This window comes from Myripristis murdjan, chromosome 21 (genome assembly GCF_902150065.1).
Source record: "Myripristis murdjan chromosome 21, fMyrMur1.1, whole genome shotgun sequence".
Classification (NCBI taxonomy): Eukaryota; Metazoa; Chordata; class Actinopteri; order Holocentriformes; family Holocentridae; genus Myripristis; species Myripristis murdjan.
The window spans coordinates 5,120,845-5,140,617 of NC_044000.1; the positions used below are offsets into that span (position 1 = coordinate 5,120,845).

General features: G+C 41.3%; 2 protein-coding genes across 5 annotated transcripts in view; one reads left to right on the top strand and one right to left on the bottom strand.

Annotated features, from left to right (window-relative positions):
* plekhm3 (pleckstrin homology domain containing, family M, member 3) overlaps positions 1–3,753 on the bottom strand; it is a 77,719-nt gene extending 73,966 nt beyond the window's left edge. For all 4 annotated transcript variants that reach the window (XM_030081640.1, XM_030081639.1, XM_030081641.1 and 1 more), the window contains exon 1: positions 3,653–3,753. The gene's annotated coding sequence lies outside the window, so the exon portion shown is untranslated. The remainder of the gene's footprint in view (positions 1–3,652) is intronic.
* An 8,570-nt stretch (positions 3,754–12,323) lies between these two features.
* dnajc15 (DnaJ (Hsp40) homolog, subfamily C, member 15) lies at positions 12,324–19,504 on the top strand. Its single transcript, XM_030081321.1, has 6 exons — positions 12,324–12,476; positions 15,845–15,896; positions 17,443–17,516; positions 17,752–17,828; positions 17,984–18,054; positions 18,456–19,504. The coding sequence occupies exons 1-6, from the start codon at positions 12,372–12,374 to the stop codon at positions 18,524–18,526; spliced, it is 450 nt and encodes a 149-aa protein (XP_029937181.1). The 5' UTR covers positions 12,324–12,371; the 3' UTR covers positions 18,527–19,504.
* The last annotated feature ends 269 nt before the right edge of the window (positions 19,505–19,773 follow it).

Consider the following 19,773-nt stretch of genomic DNA (forward strand, 5'->3'; position numbering starts at 1 on the left):
CATCCATCTGCCTGAATGCCTGTCTCTTCCTATTGTCTCTTCTGCCCTGACTCCTCATCACAGTCTCTCTCTCCCTCCCTCTCTCTCCCTCTATCTCCCTCTATCTCTCTCCCGCTCCCTCTCCCTAGGCCATTGATTTTCCTCTGCTCTGCTCCACAGCTCAGGGTCTTTCACTTTTCTCTCCACATGAATTATTTAGAGGCCATTACATCATTGCTAGCCAATCCCTTGATGACATATTGTCAGCAATTTCGTCTATGTGTGTGTGTGTGTGTGTCAGCGTCAGAACTTAACCATAACTTGGGATGAAATTGCCCTAGTGAGTTAATAGAGTCCTGTAAATTACAACAAAAGAGGCAAAAACTGTGCATTTGTCTTGCCTTACTCACTTCTGCTAAGTTGTATTGTTGTCAGACTAGATACGACGCTGACACTGTGTCAGCGCTTTTCAGCTCCACTGAAATCCAGGATGACAATAATGATAACAAATACTATAATAATCATCATCTATACTTGTGTGGTATCTGATCAAGATGGAGCAGAATCAATTAATGTCAAAACAAAACTGAGCTTTGATAGAGTGTTGGGTTGTATATGTTATATGAGTCCACATGGTGGTGAAATATCCTCATCAGTTGCTCTGTGCTCCTCTGGACTGCTGATCCACAACACTGTGTTTCTGTCTCTCCATTCACTTCCACAGTGCAGCAAACCAGCTCCCCCATTAGCATATAAACCAATTCCAACAAAATGGATTATGTTAATACAAAAAATAACAAGTCCCGGTACCTTTTTTGTGATAATTATAATTATTTGTGAAAGTACTATCAGGTTGTTTCTTCCTGGCACGTGGTTATTATGTGAATATTTCCTGCTGACACTACCTGCCGGATCTACTTTCCAATTCAAACAGGAAAATAACAACAAAAGAGGCATTCAATCTCCTCAAAAATTCTACTGAGACTTAATTTTTAGATTGGAATAATCTACTTTGTTCACATTTGTTTATGTATATTCATCATATTCAGGTCACTGTACAACCCAGTATTTTACCAAAGTTCAGTTTAACTTTAAGGGCTGCCCACTGACATTTGGTGTGCTATTTATTAAGTAAACATGTAATCAAACCAACTGCATTTCCATCATATCAGAGGTGGACAACACTGACTGGTTGATATCATGTTTTTTTTTTGTTTCTTTTTAAAAGGACAATATGATTTTCTATTGCAGTCTGACCACAGCGCAGAGATATCTAGCATGACATCATCTGCCTGCGGACAAAGCTCTGATCTGACTGGATATCAAGACGAGTTACTCATCAAGCTTACCAGTTCATTCTGACTGACTCATGCTGTCATTATCACACTATCAGGAATGCCCAGATCAACCTAATTCGGCCAATTCCACTGAGTATTAGCAGGGAAAAACACAAATTAGGATGCTATTTCATCTATTTAAACAAACACAAATCATAATCAATGCAGCAAAAACAACCAAATCTGTGAACAACCCAATCCTTATCATAACCAAGGAACTAGGTAAGTCAGCCAGTCTCTCTGAAAAGATTATTTTGGAAAATATGTGATGATTCACTTATGCCACTATGAGAATAAAACGATGGTATCATCATTTTACAAACAACCAAGATGAACAAAATGAATTAATCAAGTACTAATCAATAACTTTGTCCTTAAAAGACAGGCATAAAATCAATCTGGTGAGGAGTTTCAGTGTCATCACTATTACCTTAAAGTGTGTAACTTACAGTGTGCAGCTCTAAAAATTCATACTACATCGACACCAAAAGTATCATCAAGTGATGGCCTGTGGCCTCGTGTCTAGTTTGTGGTTCACGACAGAAAAACATGGTAGAAGCTAAAGCAGAAGTAGAAGCTCATGCATTTTTGTCCTCAAAGCAGAAATAACCTGCCTCATATCTAAAACAGCTGCCTATTATTGTTGCAGTGCACACTGAATGCATCGCAAAATGTGTGACAGAGCTGAAACAATTAGTCAATCAATCAATACAAAACATGAATCAATTATAATTTGGTTCATTGAAAAATCATTTTTAGTCCTTTCTCACATGAAACCCCAAACATTTGCTGGTTATAGTTTCACAAATGCCATGATTTTCCCCTTCATACAAAATAAACACTTGGTTGTGTTTCTGAGGCTGCACATCAGATCAATTTAAGACACTTTGGTATTAACATTTTATAGCTGAAACGACTAATCAGAGAAACAATTGACAGATTCAGCAACAATGGCAATTATCATTAGTTGCGGCCCTTAAGTGTGACTTCCTGGGTTACACAGCAGCAGCTTATGGAGAAACTTGGAAGACAGCATTCATTCATCCTGAGCTGTGACCGTAGCCAGCTGACCTTACCACTTGTTTCATGAAGACACACATATCTATGTGTCTTCTGTCTTTATCGTATTGTTTATTTAATCATTTAACTGTGCAATAAGTTACCCCTGTAGGACTTGACAACAATTCAAGTTATTTTTATATTACTGTAATATTTTGTAGGATTAATGCACATATTTAGACATAATGCACTTTTTTCTCTTACAAATTTCTATTGCAAATTTTTATATTTCTCATTTCTTTTTGTATTTCTCAGAATTTCATTCTTCTCTTGAGAATCTGTGCAACTGCAACTGACCCTATCTATATATACAGGGGTGGGGGGAAAACAGTACAGCACAGTATGATGATATTTTGTGTGGTAATATTGTTGATACACAGACAGCAAGCATCAATATTGTTTTGCCAAGAATCAATGCAACATTTATGACAGAATTGGTCAGTCTGTAAGATTCTGCCAAAAAAAAATAAATTAAAAAAAAAAAAAAAAAAATGAATGAAGTGAGATAAACAGAAGGAAAACTTTATCTTATCACACAAAACAGATGATGACAAAGTTTTCATTTGGGAACGTACACTGCAGTTGAAAAGGCAATAAATGCATGTTATTGCAAATGTTTAAAATTACAACATTAATGAATCATGACTTAAGTATCCTGATAGTATCATGTCATGAGCGCTCTGGTGATTTACACACACACACACACACACACAAATCTGCGTGTGTGTGCGTGTCTGTATTTGTCACTATAGAAATATGTCAACACACACACACACACACACACACACACACACACACACACACACAGTTCCTTTTTCCACAGCAGAGCAGAGCAGAGCAGAGCAGAGCAGAGCCGGGAGCCCAGCAGCACAGGGGCAGAGTCACTGTGCAGCAGTGGCAGAGGTGAAGCGACGGTCAGCCCGCTGCTGCTGCTGCTGGGCTCTGGTGGCTCGGCTTCTGCTATCAGTTCGCTAAAACGCCTCGTTTATCGAGGCAAAGCCAAACAAATAAAGCTTACTGAGCCATTTTGAAAATTAACCCCCCCCAAAACGCCAGGCTCTGTGTGTGTCCAGCTATGCTAATGTGATGTGAGCTGGCCAGGAGCTAGCATGCTAACGCTAGCCTCTCTCCATCCTTGAGCAATGTCAGTCCAGTCCCGGCGGCCGGACGCCCCCCACCCAGACCTCCAGCAGCAGCCCCCCGGCGGGCAGGGCAGCTGCGGCTGGGAGCTACACCTGCTGCCCTGTGCCCAAAATACCAAACAAACCAAGACTCACCTCAGTCTGTTTACCAATATGTCATCTGCTAGTCCGTCACCGATAATGCCGTCCGACTGGAACTCGGGCTGAGGGACGGAGGTTCCGCCCGTGAGCCGTACCGTCAGCCTGCTTTGACTGGTGAGCTGTGCTTATTTATAACATCAGGTTCAACAGATCATGAAAATAATAACAGCAACAGCAATATAATTGGTCAGCCATCTAGCTGTTGACATCTATACTTCTGATATTTCTACAAAATTTACAGATCTGGGCAATAATACACATATGTACTTTACCATAACATAAGGTTCACTAAATTGATGTCTCCTGCTTATTTGTGCCAATTATTTTATTAATTGTTTAAGTGATATTGATCAACTTGATAATTATTATTATTATAATATATTATTATTAATATATATAGTATGTTCTACTGCTGTCATTTTGCACTTGTAATGCTGTATTTTCACACTTTTTATATTAAATACATACATTGAAATTGCCAGTTCTATTATCTTCAGCACCTCCCATTTTGTAAAGTATATTCTCATTTATACTCTGTTTTTCTATGGTGTGCTGCTATTTTAAATATCTCCACAGGGGTAAATGAAGTTTCAGCCAACCTTATTTTACTGGCTTTTTTTCTAGCAATTCTGTCATATTCATGGTGCAAAGCAAATGTTCAACTGCACGATCACAGCCTAACACCCATGGAGGGTGACAGCAGCATGGGGCGCCCAGCCTCACAAACGAAGGTCATGAGATATTGCTGTAATGATAGATCCTACCGAGTGAGAGGATGGAGAGAGGAGGTGAAAGTGGAGGAGAAAACAGAGGGGGAGCATTGTTTCCCTTTAATGGGCAGTGCTCGTGGTGCTTGAGGCTGCCCCGGCACCCATTGTGCCAGCGCAACAGAGAGAGGAGCATCAAGTCTCTTTCAGCCCAGGGAGCACAGAGACACACTAATTATCCACAAACCTGTCTTCCAGCTACCAGTACACCAGTATACGGGAGAATCAGTCAGTCCTGGTCTTAATCTGACATTTTGATTAGATTCCACAGAAGCAAACAAATATATGTATTAGGGCTGAACAATGTGTTATTATCATATCATTATCTAGATATGAACATAGCCTAAAACACTGATCGATCTGATCTGATCATAAACTTGCTATCCACAAAAAAATATTGATGACAGTAGCAGCAATTTTGATCCAAACATATCAGTATTGGCCTTCAAAAGTCAGTTAGAGCCACACACACACACACACACACACACACACACACACACACACACACACACACACACACACACACATACACACACACACCCATCCTGTCTCTGAATGCTCTTTGTCTGAGTTTGTTTAAAAAAGTTCTCTCTAATGAAGGAGTGGAGGGCCCAGCCAGCCTAATGGTCTCCAATATGTCCCTGTATGTGCAGCATTGTTGCAGGATAATGGTCCTAAGAGTCTCAGCTGTAAACTGACAGATGCCATGTTGGGCCTGACCTACATAGGAGCCTCCATGTCAACCGGGCTCCATTCACAACGTGCTCCTCACTGTGGCTTCACCTGGTTGTCAGGGGTTTGTGACAGGCGCACATTTTTATACACGGAAATGAAAGAACGGCGTGCTCTTCTGAAGAGGCTCACTTCTCTTTAAAGGGATAGTTCACCCATTTTGAAAAATGTGACATTATTTCACGACAGTAGGACACATAGTTTTAGTTTTGGAATATGACACTTGTAAAGCGATGTTAAACCTTCTTTGAGTGGATCAAGGCGGTAATCTTTATGAATGTTAGCTGGGGGGAAATCCACCTGAATGGCAGGAGGCTAACAGTTAGCATTTGGAGCATCCAGCCAGTATCCAGCACTCAGTAACAATGAGAGGAAGAGAGCACCACTACTGTCCTACAGAACATTATTGTGATGTCTTTTTCTGTTGATGAAGTTTGAATTTCTGAAGGTGCTCTGTTGCTTGTCTGTTGGCCACCCCTGCTTCTGCTAACCACCCCGTTTTTCTTCTTTTTATGCCAATCAAACCGCTGTTGCTGCTGCTGGAAATGTAAAACACATCAATTCCCCCGGTGCATCAGAGGATTTTTCACATGAAAGACCCACTTGCCAGTGAGCGCTTTGAACAGCAAATTTAAAAACTTTGATAAATTAACTATTGACTGAATAATGACTGTGATACATGTACCAGTGACACCAGTAAATGGTAAGGGCAGGAATCTGAACAGATTAATCTGTTCTTCCAGAACAGATTAATACTGAGAAAGTTGTTACTGGTCTACTCTACTGTTGGTCACTCTACTGTTGGTCATATTTTGCCCTTTCCTCCAAATGTTAAAACAAAGAAATAAAATAGCCTTGTCGATAATATTGTAATGCACCAGCTACTGTTTGTATAAGCACATCAGCACCTAATTTCCCTGGCACAAAGCAGGTAGGATGTTTCTGGGAGGTTGTGGTGGGCAGACATTTAAGCGACGACATTTCAGAAAATCTATAGCCACTATTGAACTGTTGTGTAATCTGACCGCATTATTCACTGGGCTGAACATGCCAAATCTACATTATTATCAATCTGGCACACATTTCCATTGCCGCTTATTGCATAATTTCTTCATTGACAGAATCATTTCCCTCCTGAGGTGAGCTTAGAAACATTCCTGCATCATTGGAGGAAAAACTGTGTAATATTTTAGTGCTTTTAAGGGTGTCGCGCTCCCAGTTCTCTCAGGTATGTGCCATGCCATCAGCAGGAATGTAATCTTTATGAAAAATTGCTCCTTTTTAAAAATAAATTTGATACGTCATAATTTTTCTAAGTAAAATAAATGAATGGATACATAAAGAAATAACAGAAAGCCAACTTGTTTTAGTGGTGTTTACCACCAGGTCCACTGTATTTGCTGGCAATACATCTTTGGCTGAGCTATAGAAATCCTTTTAGAATGTAAGTGCCTGTGCCCGGCTATAGGGATTGATACAACAAATAAGAGTATCAACTTCAAGAATAAGACCATCTCTGTGCACGAGGCCCCTCTCATTTTTCATCTAACAGCACTCTCGCCCACCCCTTTCCCTTAACCCATGCACTTAAGTCTCTCTCTCTCTCTCTCTCTCTCTCTCTCTCTCTCTCCTCTCTTTCTCTCCCCTCCTCTCTGCCTCCTGTCAGTCTTACCTATTTCCCTCTGTATTTTGATCATACCCTCCTCCAATGATGACTAAATTATGATTGGATTGAAGGATGGCAGTGCTTTCATCTGTCTAGTGTTTTGGTCAGACCCCCCCCCCCCCCCCCCCCCCCCCCCCAACACACACACACACACACACAATAGGCGTCTACCTCGACTCGCACACACGCTGTTGAGGAGCAGAGTGGCTGCTTGGTCCCCATGGAAACAACTGTGTGCTTGTGTGTGTGTGTGTGTGTGTGTGTGTGTTCTATAAGTGTTCTTTCTCGCAGAGATTAAGTTGGACCTACACACATACACAGTGGTGAACAGCGCTCCATGCAAAGGAAATGGAAAATGATTTCATGAGAATTTGGCCCGGCTTATCGGAAGGACTCATTCTTTATGTTTGTTTGTTTGTTTGGACACAATCTGCTCTCATCTGCTCATCGAATGCGCCCTGGGTTCTGTCGCATTACGGACCCTGGCTGAATCAGATGACATGAGTAACATGCTGAACAGTAGCAAAGGCTCCAAGGGCGTTTTCACATCTGAAGTCCATTTCATGTAGTTTGAATCAGCGGGATGATTGATGCTGTGCTGTTCATTTGGTTCGGTTGGGTTTCACACGGCAAAAAAATTCAAACAAGCCAAAACGTATCAACAAAACCCATGTGGGAGCTGTCAGCCTGCTCATTGGTTGAAAGGCGGCGAAAGGAAATGTTTATTTCAGGGATTTTTTTTTTCCCCCTCTCTCACTTAAACACATCTGGCCAACAGTATCCAATATGCACTTGGAGCACCATCAGCAGCCTTGGCATTTCTTCATTGCTGCAGTGCTTGTTTGAGTTATATAGCTGTATATGTCTTTGTTGCTCCATGTCAGCTCTTGCTTTATTGTGTTCCCATGTTGCTAACTGCCAGTTGGTAACGCTATCTAGTTGCTTCTAGTGGGCAGTGGATCTTCAGGAGCTGCTTCAGCACAAATCACACGTTGCTTATTCGTCACATCTCGATTGGCTCATGTTCACACCGCAAACAAACTGCTGCAGAGTTTGTTTGTAGCTGGGAGAGACCAACTCCTCAACAGAGTCTCGGTCGGGTTGCTCTGGTCCCCACCCGAGTGCAGTTGCTGCTTTCACACCGACCCAGATGAACTCAAACACAGCAGAGTTCAGTTCAGTCAGGACTAAACAGAGCAGGTGTGAAAACGCTGCAACACAGTTGAAAGGGTATGTGTGTGTTGTCAGCAAACACTGTGCACTGGAGTCCTTAACATCATGTGATGAGGTTTCTGTCTTCACCAGAAAGAGTGCTGCCATCATCACTGTATAAAACCTGAGAGCCAAACCGGGCTGTACACTGTGGTCTGAGGGTATGGGCTCTGGAAGGCCGATACAAATACTTGTTGGATCCATGCTGCCAATGATAAATGATATTTCGTACCAGTGTGAAAGCAATAGTTTTGGGGAAAAAAAAGATTATTAGACAGTCCCTAGAATGACAGTAGTAGTGCTGTCTTATATCAAATATGAAATAATTGTACTTAGACACACACACACACACACACACACACACACACACACAAGAAAGAGTACTAGGAGTTGTTGCTCATAATTATCTTTACATGGGGAAATATGCAATTAAACAAAATGCACCATATTCATCCTAACACAGGTGGACCACACTGACTAGGTGATATCCAAATGTTTGAGATACTGCAGTATCAAGCTCATATATTGCAACCTTGTCTCACAGCAGTTCCTGCATTAGTCACAAAATTTAATCTACAGATTTGTTTCTCATGAAATGAATTATCCATTTTGTTTGTGCACAAACTTTTGCGCATATGCACACAAATTTTATTCATTTCATGAACATGATTTTTCCTAAATTCTGGTAGCTTTGGCAAACTGAGCTTACAAACAAAACCCTCTCAAACATGTGTTAATGTTAGAGAAAGGTAATGGTTATGTTAGGAAAAGGTAATGGTTTAGGTTAGGAGGAGGTAATGATTAAGGTTAGGAAAAGGTCATGATTTAAAATTGAATTGTTTGAATTCAATTGTTTTGAACCCTGCTCTCCCACCAGAATTTGACTGCCTCATCTGCCACCCCACTTTCCTCCAGGACTTTCTCTCTCTTCATACTACCTCACGGTACGTGGTACAGGCATGAAACACACTTGACACTTGAAATACGTTACTTTGAAAGTCGGGCTGACTGTCACAAAAAAATTTGGTGTCCAGTGATATGAATGTGTAGATTAAATTTCATGACTACAAAATCCCATGAGACTGGGCTGTATCTTGCTCTAACTATAGGACACTGTTCTCCACTGTAAGTCTGTCACAAAGTAGGGAATTGTACATGTCCGTCATATGTACAGGCTCCAAATGAAGCTTGTGAAGAACGTTCTTCTCAGATCCCAGACCTGACATTATGTTACCTCAATTTCCAGGGTTTTATTTCATGTTGTGGCTCCCTGGAGCAAAGCCTGCCAGAGATCACTCTTAAAAATGTGTCATTTTCAACATTTGTGGCTACTTTGGGACGGCACTTGTGTCTCAGAAACATGTTAATTGTCCTGTTAATGCTAAATGTGTGTTGCTATGGATATGTATGCACTGTGTGTGTGTATGTGTGTGTGTGTGTGTGTGTGTACTTGTGTGGAATCTGATCAAAATGTCACATTAAACTACAACCAGGTTAAAGCCTTCTCAAACAGTAAATCATACACAGAATGGGTCAGTGTTTTTGCACACACACACACACACACACACATTTGGCCTCCACTGAAGAGTACAATACAAATAGTATGTGAATATGTGTGATCAGACGCAGATGAAGAGCCACACGTTTCATTCACACCTAATGATCCCAGCCTCTCACCGCCAGCCGTCTCTCCTCCCAGACTAAATCCAATTACCAGGGACAATAGAAAACTGCCTCTGAGGCCCAGTGCACCGGCACACACACACACACACACACACACACACACACACAGGTATTGCAGCCTATATCCACATATACAAGCAAACAAATAAACAAAAACATGAAAACACAAATACAACGCACCAAGAGAAACACAAATGCCAACATATACACGAACAAAAACAAACAAAAAAGAAAACACGCATGCAAACACAAACACAAACGCAAGCACCAGCACACATTTCAAAACAAGCACAACTACTCAAGTAAACACACACACAAACACATGCACCGACACAAACTTAAACACCAACACAGCAGAAATCAAAACAAGCAAAAATGAAAGCGCACAGGTAAACAAACGCAAACACCAACACTATGGAAATCAAAACAAACAAAAATGAAAACGCACAGCCAAACACAAACACATGCACACACAATGGAGGCTATTTTCAAATGCCTCAGGATAAATAGAATCGTAGTACTTAGAAAGTTTTTCATTTTCAGAGCAATTAACAATTTACAGATGCACATGGACACACAAATATGTACAAACATAAATGCAAACAAAAACAACGGACACAATGTTGTGACACCTTGCACCGAGAAACAAGCACTCACACACACACACACACACACACACACACACACAAAATACTAGACATATACAATGCCACCATCTAGTGGATTAAGAGAACAATAACCAATCACCACGCTGACCTCGAGTAGGGTGGTGTGAAATAATGACATGATGTGAAATATAATTTGCGATATCCAAAATAAATGTATTAAAGGAGAAACCAAGGATAACTCGTGTGCCCAGGATAACTCTGTGAAATTAAGTTTAGTTCAGTGGCATCATTAAAGATCTCTTATTGACGATATCCTCCAAATAACAAAAGAAAAAAAAAAACAGTGTTAAGGTCTAGACAAGTGACTTTTTACTTGGACAGGATGCAGACTAAGTGTTGAAAAGGTTCATTTTTATTTGCTTGTATTTGTATGCTCATAAGGCTTTCATCATCACTCTTACAATGAATGTGACCATAATACTAACACCTAGTCATTATAAAACAGACTATTTCCCTTATATTGATCACATAAACAACACATGTTTAAAGAAATAAGATAAAACTGTAGTTTGTCATCACAAAAACCCAGAGCATTAGTTTTATCCAGTTGAATAGATGTATTAGTGGTAACACACACACACACACACACACAAACACACACACACACACACACACACACACACACACACACACACACACACACACACACACACACACACACACCTGCATGTAGACCTATGATTTTAATAATTAAAAGCTGTGTAAATACACACAATTCCCTCAAGGTTCGCCAAATTTGACCTAGCAGGGATACAGAGCATGAAGCTTAGGGCCCTGTCCAATCTTCAGTCATGGGACAGGTCTGTTTTGAAGGGCCACTTTTCAAAAAGTTTAGCCCCCCACTGAGTATGGAAAAGCTTTGGCTGTTCTACCAGTGGCAAGCAATGTGCCTTACACAATTTCAGAGGGTTTCATAATGCATCTTTAAGCGACGACAGAAGTAGGCAGGAGTGATACCTCTTGCTCCGTTTCTCCACTCTCTGACTGCGTCCTTGAGGTGACAGCGGACCTGCGTCAAGCTCCCACAGCCACAGCACGAGCGGAAACACAGATATTTTGCTTTCACAATTAAAGCGTAAAAAGTCACGTTAAAAAGGGAAAAGGGACTGTATTGCTGTGTAAAGAATAACGGCCATTGTATTGATATTAAACATAGAATAAGGATGTAGTGTGAAACTGGCGCACAAACAATATATATGGTTTGGCATTTTTAAAACTGTTTGTCTGTCACTGAATGTCTTTGTAAATATGCATTATTTCATTGTAGGTATGTCAAATTATATAGTTTATACCATGAGTTTTAACAGCCGACCTCACTATTTCTCAAACTGGTCAGCAGCACCCAGTGACAGTAACAGTAGCCTCCATGGCTATTCATAGTAAGGGTGGGAAATCACCAGAGGCACCACAATATGATATTATCACGATACTTACATGGCAATATGATAGTATTGCAATATTAAACAATTTGCAATATGTTGAGTATTGTGATAACATGCATTGTGATTTATTGGGATAAATTACCTTTTTTCAACTGCAAATTATGTCCCTGAGTGAAAATTTTTGTCAACATCTGTTTGATCTAATAAGTTCTCATTCTGTTCATCTCACTTCAGTCATTTTTATTGCAGCAAAATGGGACAGACTGGCCAACTCTGTCATAAAAACCTGTCAAAAATGTTGCATCAATATAAAATATCGATACTTGGCATCTGTGTATCGTACAATATTGCCACACAAGATATTGTGATACAAAGCTGTATCAAAATTTCCCCCACCTCTGATTCATATGTGCTGGAATAAGGACATTGGCCATGTTTCGTCTCATACTCGCTCTTCATTACGTTCCTCTTTTCGTTTCTGTTCTCTGTACTGCTGGAAAACATTTTAATTTACCGCATTCGTCTGGAAATTTTATTTTGAAAGCAGATACCGGAAGTCCTCCTGTCTTTTCGCGCAGGTTTGACACCGACGGGGAGAACAACATGGCGGGCGCAGGCGGCGTGACCGTGGAGGGAGACTTGATGCGGTATGCTGAATACACACCGAAAACAAACGTTAGGAGCGAGGCGGAGATTGACAGGCGTCTGGTAAGTGTGTGCGTGTGGATTTAACGCAAGAAAAAAACAACAACAAAAAACAGATATTCCCTCCGAGTTGAGGTTACTCTGTTTGACAGCATCTGCTAGCTTAACCCTGCGTCCAAGTGACGTCATTTTCACAGTGAAGGTGTTCATGGTTCGGCGTGGGGCGATCAGTGCGCACAACGCTAAAAGATATTAGCCATTTAGTTTGGCCAATGACGTGCCACCAAAACAGATAAATTGCAAGTTAACTGTCTGCATTTAGACTTTTGTGCGTTTCTCAGTGACCATGCCCTCTGTTAGTGATGCCGAGATGGGAATGGCTTTGTTAAATGATGAAGATCTACTTTGTCTGTGGCTCCTTAAGAGGGGAGGAGCACCACTGAACAGGTGGAGGCAGAATGAGGGAAGTTTGTTGTGCTTGTTCGCCAAACAAGAGACTGGGATGAAGAAATGTATTTCACCTATTTTGGCATGTCACCAAGTAATTTCGATGATTTGGTGCACCGCCTGAGCCCCTTCATCTCGCAGCAGGGCGCCCGCAGGACTCCCACCAGTCTGCCCCTGAGGTCCGCAGTCACCATCAGGCTCCTGGCAGCAGGTGAAAGCTAAAGTGCAGTGGCTGCCAGCTGTAAAACTGGCCCCTGCACTGTGTTGACCATCATTTCAGAGCCCTGTGGGAAGCGTTGCAGCCATAGCTTGTTTGGTGCCCCTCGGTCGCTCAGTGGGAAGCCATCGCAGAGGATTTTTGACAGTTAGGAACTTTCTTAACTGAATCGGCAGCATAGATGGGAAGCGTGTGAACATCAAGGCGTCCTCTCGAGCTGGAGGCAACTGCCACAAGTACATGGACATGCGCTCCGTTGTCCTGATGGCCGCCTGCGATGCAAGGCACAGGTTCACTGTGGTGGATGTTTGGGGGTACAAACAGGAAAGTAATGGCAGCATCTTCAAGGAGAGCAACTATGGTTCCATGCTGCTTCAGGACAAAAACTATTTTTTTTTACAGGAGAGACAGACCTCACCACGGAGCAGCAGACATACAACTACCAGCACTCGAGAGCCAGGGGCATGATAGAGAACAGTTTTGGCGTTTGGGTAGCACGGTGGAGGATCCTCAGTCGGCTCCTTGAATTTGAGCCAGAGAAGGCCATGCACGTACTGAAGGCCTGCATGGTTCTTCACAATTTCCTGGCCCGCACTGATGGGGGCAACACCCCTGCCACCAGATACACCCCAGCAAATTTCACAGACTCCTCTGACTCTGCAGGGATGCCTCAGCCAGGAGAGTGGTGCAAAATGGTGGCCAGGGACACAAATCTCTTGGAGCCTGTAGTCCCTCATTACCTGTCGAGGTCCACATCAAAAAGAGCTGCCATCAAAGTGCGCAGTGACCTGCTGGCATTCTTCCAGTCACCCCGGGGACTTATGCCATGGCAGGACACTGTAATAAGCTAAGGCCTGTGCAACTACTCCAAGTGTAAGACACTGTATGTCCTAGGGCAGCTGCATGCAGTGTGAATCTGTAACACAGTATCAATATTTCACATTCATCACTGTTCAAACCTCAGAGGTTTTGCCTTACAATTTCATATTTTATACTATTAATATCCTCATCAGATCTTATTTCTCTAATAAATGTGCCTATCTCTTACTGTGTATATTCATCTGGTTGTTTGATTGCAGGAGGGAAGAATCACACTATTTTGTATTGCATGTAACAGAAATTAAAACTTTTTTTTCTCCCCCAGAAAATTTAGCATTCAAATCAGCAAGCAGGTAATTGAAAATAAAACTCAAAATGTATAAAGTATCAGAAGACAACTGATGAATTCAGGGTCACCACACTAAATGACAGAAGTTGCCTTTGGCAGTCTTTTAAGTCCAGAATAACCAGGATCAAAAAGGCAACCTGGGCGATCATTTTAAAACGTGCAAAGACAGTCAAGGTGTCAGGAGTACGACTGTGTATGTTCTCGTTTCTCGTCATGCTCCATCTCAAATAGCAGGTGACGGATGTGGAATATTGTCTTTTATTCTCAGGCAGCTTGCACAGCATGTCTGCTCCACTGTGTCCAAAACTTGTCACCTCATCACTCTGCTGGGACATCCTGTCCTGTGTCTCTTGGGAGCGATTGTCAGTCCTTGCAAGTCATCTTCGTTTCTCCTCGTCTTCCGTGCCGTATTTTGGACTCCGTGGCTGACAAGAAGACAGAGCCGGCTTTGGCAGGCAGCCAGAAGTTGAAGGTGTTGAAGCTGATAAAATGTGGTGAAGTAGAGGCAGCTGGTGAGGTGGGAGCACCTGCCCTCCTCTCAGGCTGTGTTGCGGGGAACACACTGGAGGGGCAGGAGGTCGGGCGGGGACACACTGCTGCAGTTTTAGTGATGTGTCTGTTTCACTCTTTCAGTGGTTACTGACAAACGCATCAATTACATCCAGATTCAGATAGAAAAGGTCCCAAAAGTGGACCTCAGGTGTGTGGGTTCACAAATTTTAAATTACCATTTCCGGGCACAGTCCATCATCTAAAAAGTATTTGGTAAAAAAAATAAATAAATAAATAAAAAGAACTTTTGTGCAAAATTTAACTGTAAGTAAGAATATTTAAAAACTACATAGAACAAAAATGTACAATGTCTAAAAAATGAAAAAAATGCTACTGAAACTATGAAATTGTCCATGTTGAATATGCGGATACACCCAGAAGAGGAAGTGATAGAAGGCAGGTATTTATTTTCCCGGCTGCCTCCCTGCTTCTCTTCTGCATTTTTTTCAGCTGAACAAATATGTCCCACAAGTTTTTCATTTTCAAACACATTGAAACAATGTCTTGGAATATTTTCAGCACAATTTAAGTGATATCTGACATGATGTACCCTTGCACCGATCAGCTCTGTTCCAGATATTTCTGTGGAGGGAATGGAAAGTAAAACTGCCGCTGAAAAGCCCTCACATTAATTTTGCCTACCTAAGTACAGTATACACACCCAGTAGAGCAGTACACAGTAGTTTTAATGAATAGTTGCATTCTTTGGTTTCATTCTTTCCTTCTTTTTTGTGTCATATCAGTATGGTGCGTTTTGGTGGAAGAATGCAGGGGGAATAACCGGTGCAGCACTTGTGAAAGTCTTAATTTATTTGAAATAAGTGCAGCATTGTCTATTGGATGTAGCATTATGCCAAACTGAAGCCTTCTTGTTTCTTTTCTGAACTGTTGTAAGGAAAAATTGTATCTCTGTGTGAGACAAATTAGAAAGAACTGGATCTTTTCATGTTCTGCACATAAAGTTTTTACATCAAGTTTGTGCTACCAGTGACTAGTGGACTGATTTGCGTAGTTTGCTAACAGCTGGATGCTTTGTCTTTGTGACAGGGTGGGACTCTGATTGCAGTGGGACTTGGTGTGGCTGCTGCTGGCTTTGCAGGTAAGAATGGAGGCCAAAAGCCATGGGACGGGAAGAACACTTGTTTTCTACATGTAGTGTTACGGAAATGTACTTCCTGCATTCTTACAGTAAAACCTGAGTAGATGAGAAAAGTATGGTGAGCCTCAGTGGATTTATTATTGCAATAGGGAGCGTCTCCACACAGTGAACTGGGCCTAGAGACTCAAAGGAGAACAAAGGAGTTGCATGTTATATGGAGGAAAACAGTGTAAAACAGTTCCACGAGAGGTGGAGGTAGTTTTCTAATCTTGGTTTTGCACAGTCTGTGGAGAGGGAGTCTCATACTTAGAAACTGTGCGCTTCTAACTATCTCTTTGCATAGCTCTCTCAGGGTTGTACAAGCAGATTTATGCATCTTGCTGATTATAACACATGACAGTAATATGGATATGGTGCCTTAACTGCACATTCTTAATCTGTGGTTACTGGAAAGCATTACATGCTGTAAATTTATTGAGTTCATTTTAATGCTGCATGTAGTCAGTTTACTTAAAGGAGAAGTCATACATGATTATTTTCCTTAACAGTAGCCATAATTCATGGGAGGAGCTGTTGGTTTCCCAATATGATTTGGCAACGTACATGACATTGAAGCAAAATTAAACTTTAGTACAGTGGATAGTACCCAGGGAATGACATGAGTCTGACACTGGAGCTTTTTATATTGGTGTAATCCACTTCATTCATGTTTGTTTATGGAGTAAAAGTGTTACTTTGGAGGCTGTTTTGCTGTGGATGTGAATGGAGAGACAGAAATACAGGGTTGTGCTTTAGCAGCCCAGGGGAGCACAGAGCAACTAATGAATATATTTCACCACCATGTAGGGCTGTGACAGTAAGGATTTTTTCTTACTGCAGTGAAAAAGCACTGTGTCACCAGAGTACAGTGATACATTGCGGTAATGTGGTTATTGTCAAGGCCCTACCACCATGTGGACTCATGAGGTCCTGGCAATTATACAAGCCAACACTCTCCCAAAGTTGAATTTTGCTTGAAAAGGAGTCTTACACCGTGGCACTCTTTGATAATGGATTATGGGGGCAAATTGAAGGGGAAATTTGCTTCATTCTCCTCCTCTTTCTCGCTCTTTCCTCATTTATCCAGAGTAATTCCAAGGCCACTTGTTTGTCAAGGCAATATTGTCCGGCTGTACAGTGCAATTTGTCACTCTAGGTTGCCATCATCCACACATCAACAGTCTATCTGCCTGCTTACTGTCTGACATTAATTTCTCTTCAAGTAGAGCGGTCTTTTCAAATTCTTTCCTACTTGGTTCATTTTATTGTGCAGTAATTGGATTAGTGTCAGGAGTTTTTAGTGAAACACACAATAGTGCATTCAGAGCTCTGAGGGGAGGGAGCCTGTATTGGTCTATTTCTGTTTGGGGTTTAGTGTACTGTACTTATCTTACCCTTAAAATGGTTAAAGGTGGCATAGGACTGATAAGATATAGTTTTGAATGACTGACAAACAATATAGTTTATTTTTGTACTGTTGCATCAGTGTGTGTTATTTCATCCACAGGCCGCTATGCGTTCCAGCTGTGGAAACCTCTCGGACAGATGTTCTCTGACACTGTGAAGAAGATGCCCACCTCAGTGAGTAATGAATGAACCACCTGCACCTGCACCTGTGACTGTGCCTACCATGATGTTCATGTCCAGTCCTACAGCACGACCCTACTTCTGAAGAATTTTCTATCTTTCACCATTCTCTGTTCAGCACTAGTTTCAGAGTTGTCACATACTTGCTTCATGTGTATTTTGTAGCTCAGTGTGCACGTTCCATACCCTGTTTAAAAAATGATGTATGCATCCTCCTGTGTCACTGCAGGCTTTCTCATCTTATTACAAAGGAGGTTTTGAGCAGAAGATGACCAGACGGGAGGCAAGCCTCATCCTTGGCATCAGGTAATAGGATGAATAAGATTTGTTTGTTTGTTTGTTTGTTTTTGTGTGCCTCTGTTGACATGTAATGGTTTTGGCTTAAGCCAGCCAGTGTCTGTATCTCTGCCTGCTCAGTGGTTCATGGTGATTTTATTCACAGTCTTGTGTTTTATTTCCAGCCCAACAAGTACCAAGACGAAGGTGCGAGACGCCCATCGGAGGATCATGGTCCTAAACCACCCAGATAAAGGCAAGCTACACCCACCTCACCTCTATGTTGTACTTTAACTCATAATGAAAATAAAGGTTCTTTTCAACTGCAAGAACTTACTGAGCCATACCGTGAGGTCTGTTTCACAAGTTCTGAAATTGTTCCCATTGGCAACGACACAGTTGGAGGTAAATTTACTGGAACCTGATTTAGTCCCTGCTCAGAAGATGATACTCTGCTTTTAATTGAAGTTATATGCTGTTTGGCAGGAGCTTGACTTGTCTCTTAGAAAATAAAAAAAAATGTATCTAAAAAAAAAAGTGATGAGGGTGAAGGTCGAATGAAATAGATGTAATATCTGTGTGTGTGTGTGTGTGTGTGTGTGTGTGTGTGTGTGTGTGTGTGTGTGTGTGTGTGTGCGTGCGTGCATGTGTGTTCAGGTGGATCTCCGTACCTTGCTGCCAAAATCAATGAGGCCAAAGACCTTTTGGACAAGGAGACCAGGCGATGAGGCGGACACTCACAACAGTTACAGACTCTCATCATCCGTCCATGATCTCAGTCATCATTCCTGCCCTGAGCAGCACAGCTGAAGCTCTGTCCGGACGGCTCAGCACTCAGGCCTTTTACGTAGAGAATGGCAAAGAGTACCACAACAGTTCCCCTCTGACTACGTCTCCATGCTCAGAGAATGCTCCTCTTAAAGGTTAATACCTGTTATTTTACATGCATACATACATGTTACTTTACATCTAGAAAATATCACTTGTAGGCCAGGATGTCTCTGTAGCACCATAATACTTATATATATTTACAACATTATTTTGTCACACATTTTACCTTTATCAAAAAGTAGCCCCTGCTGTTTGGACATAGCACTTGGCCATATTGCGATTTCAGTAATATTTTGATTAGCTGTCCAGCCCTAACAGCTGCTTTTATTGCACAGGACCAATGGGACTTTCCAGACATCAAAAAATATAGATCCACACACTTTATCTCATAAATAACTACAAGAAATAAATGACAACAGTTACAGGCAAACAAAACAGCTCAGTACAAATGTTTTGTTCTGTTTGTGTTTGTCTGACTGGTATACATAGTACTCCAATATCTGCAAGTTTCAGGCAGTGTGTACTGAAAATAGTGGGTATAATGTACTGTAGTATGACTGTCATTTTAACCCTTATTGTAGAGGTGTTCATTTCTTCTTCGCCCTTTATTTCCATAAAGGAGGAAGAAGAAATAAAAGGGTAATTGATCCAGGAGGGAGCCAGGCATGTTTTACATGGATCCATGCCTGTGTGGTGGTACACTCCTGATTTAAGAAACTCATCTGAAAATGTTTTTGTGCTGTACAAAGACCTATAAATTATTGTAGGCTGTAATTTATATATAGAACCACAGGGTAACAAATTCAAGTGTCTTGACATTAATGAAGTATTCCCTGTGAATGTGAAAATAAACATAATAAAATTTAAAAAACTGGGTAGTATGTTGTCTTGATGTCGCTGCTCTGTGTATGAGTGAGTGATTACGCTTGTAAAATATTTTAACTCTTTTAAAAACCTAAAAATTAAAGTAAAAAAGATAATCACTTTCTATCTATAATATTTCTAATATTGTGGGAACTGTCCTGATTGCACAGCCCTCTCAAGAGACTCTATAACGTTTTTTTTTTTTTTTTTACATCAGACATTTTCATTCATCAATTAGGGTATGATGATATTTTGCCATGGTGTTTTTTCATAGGATAAG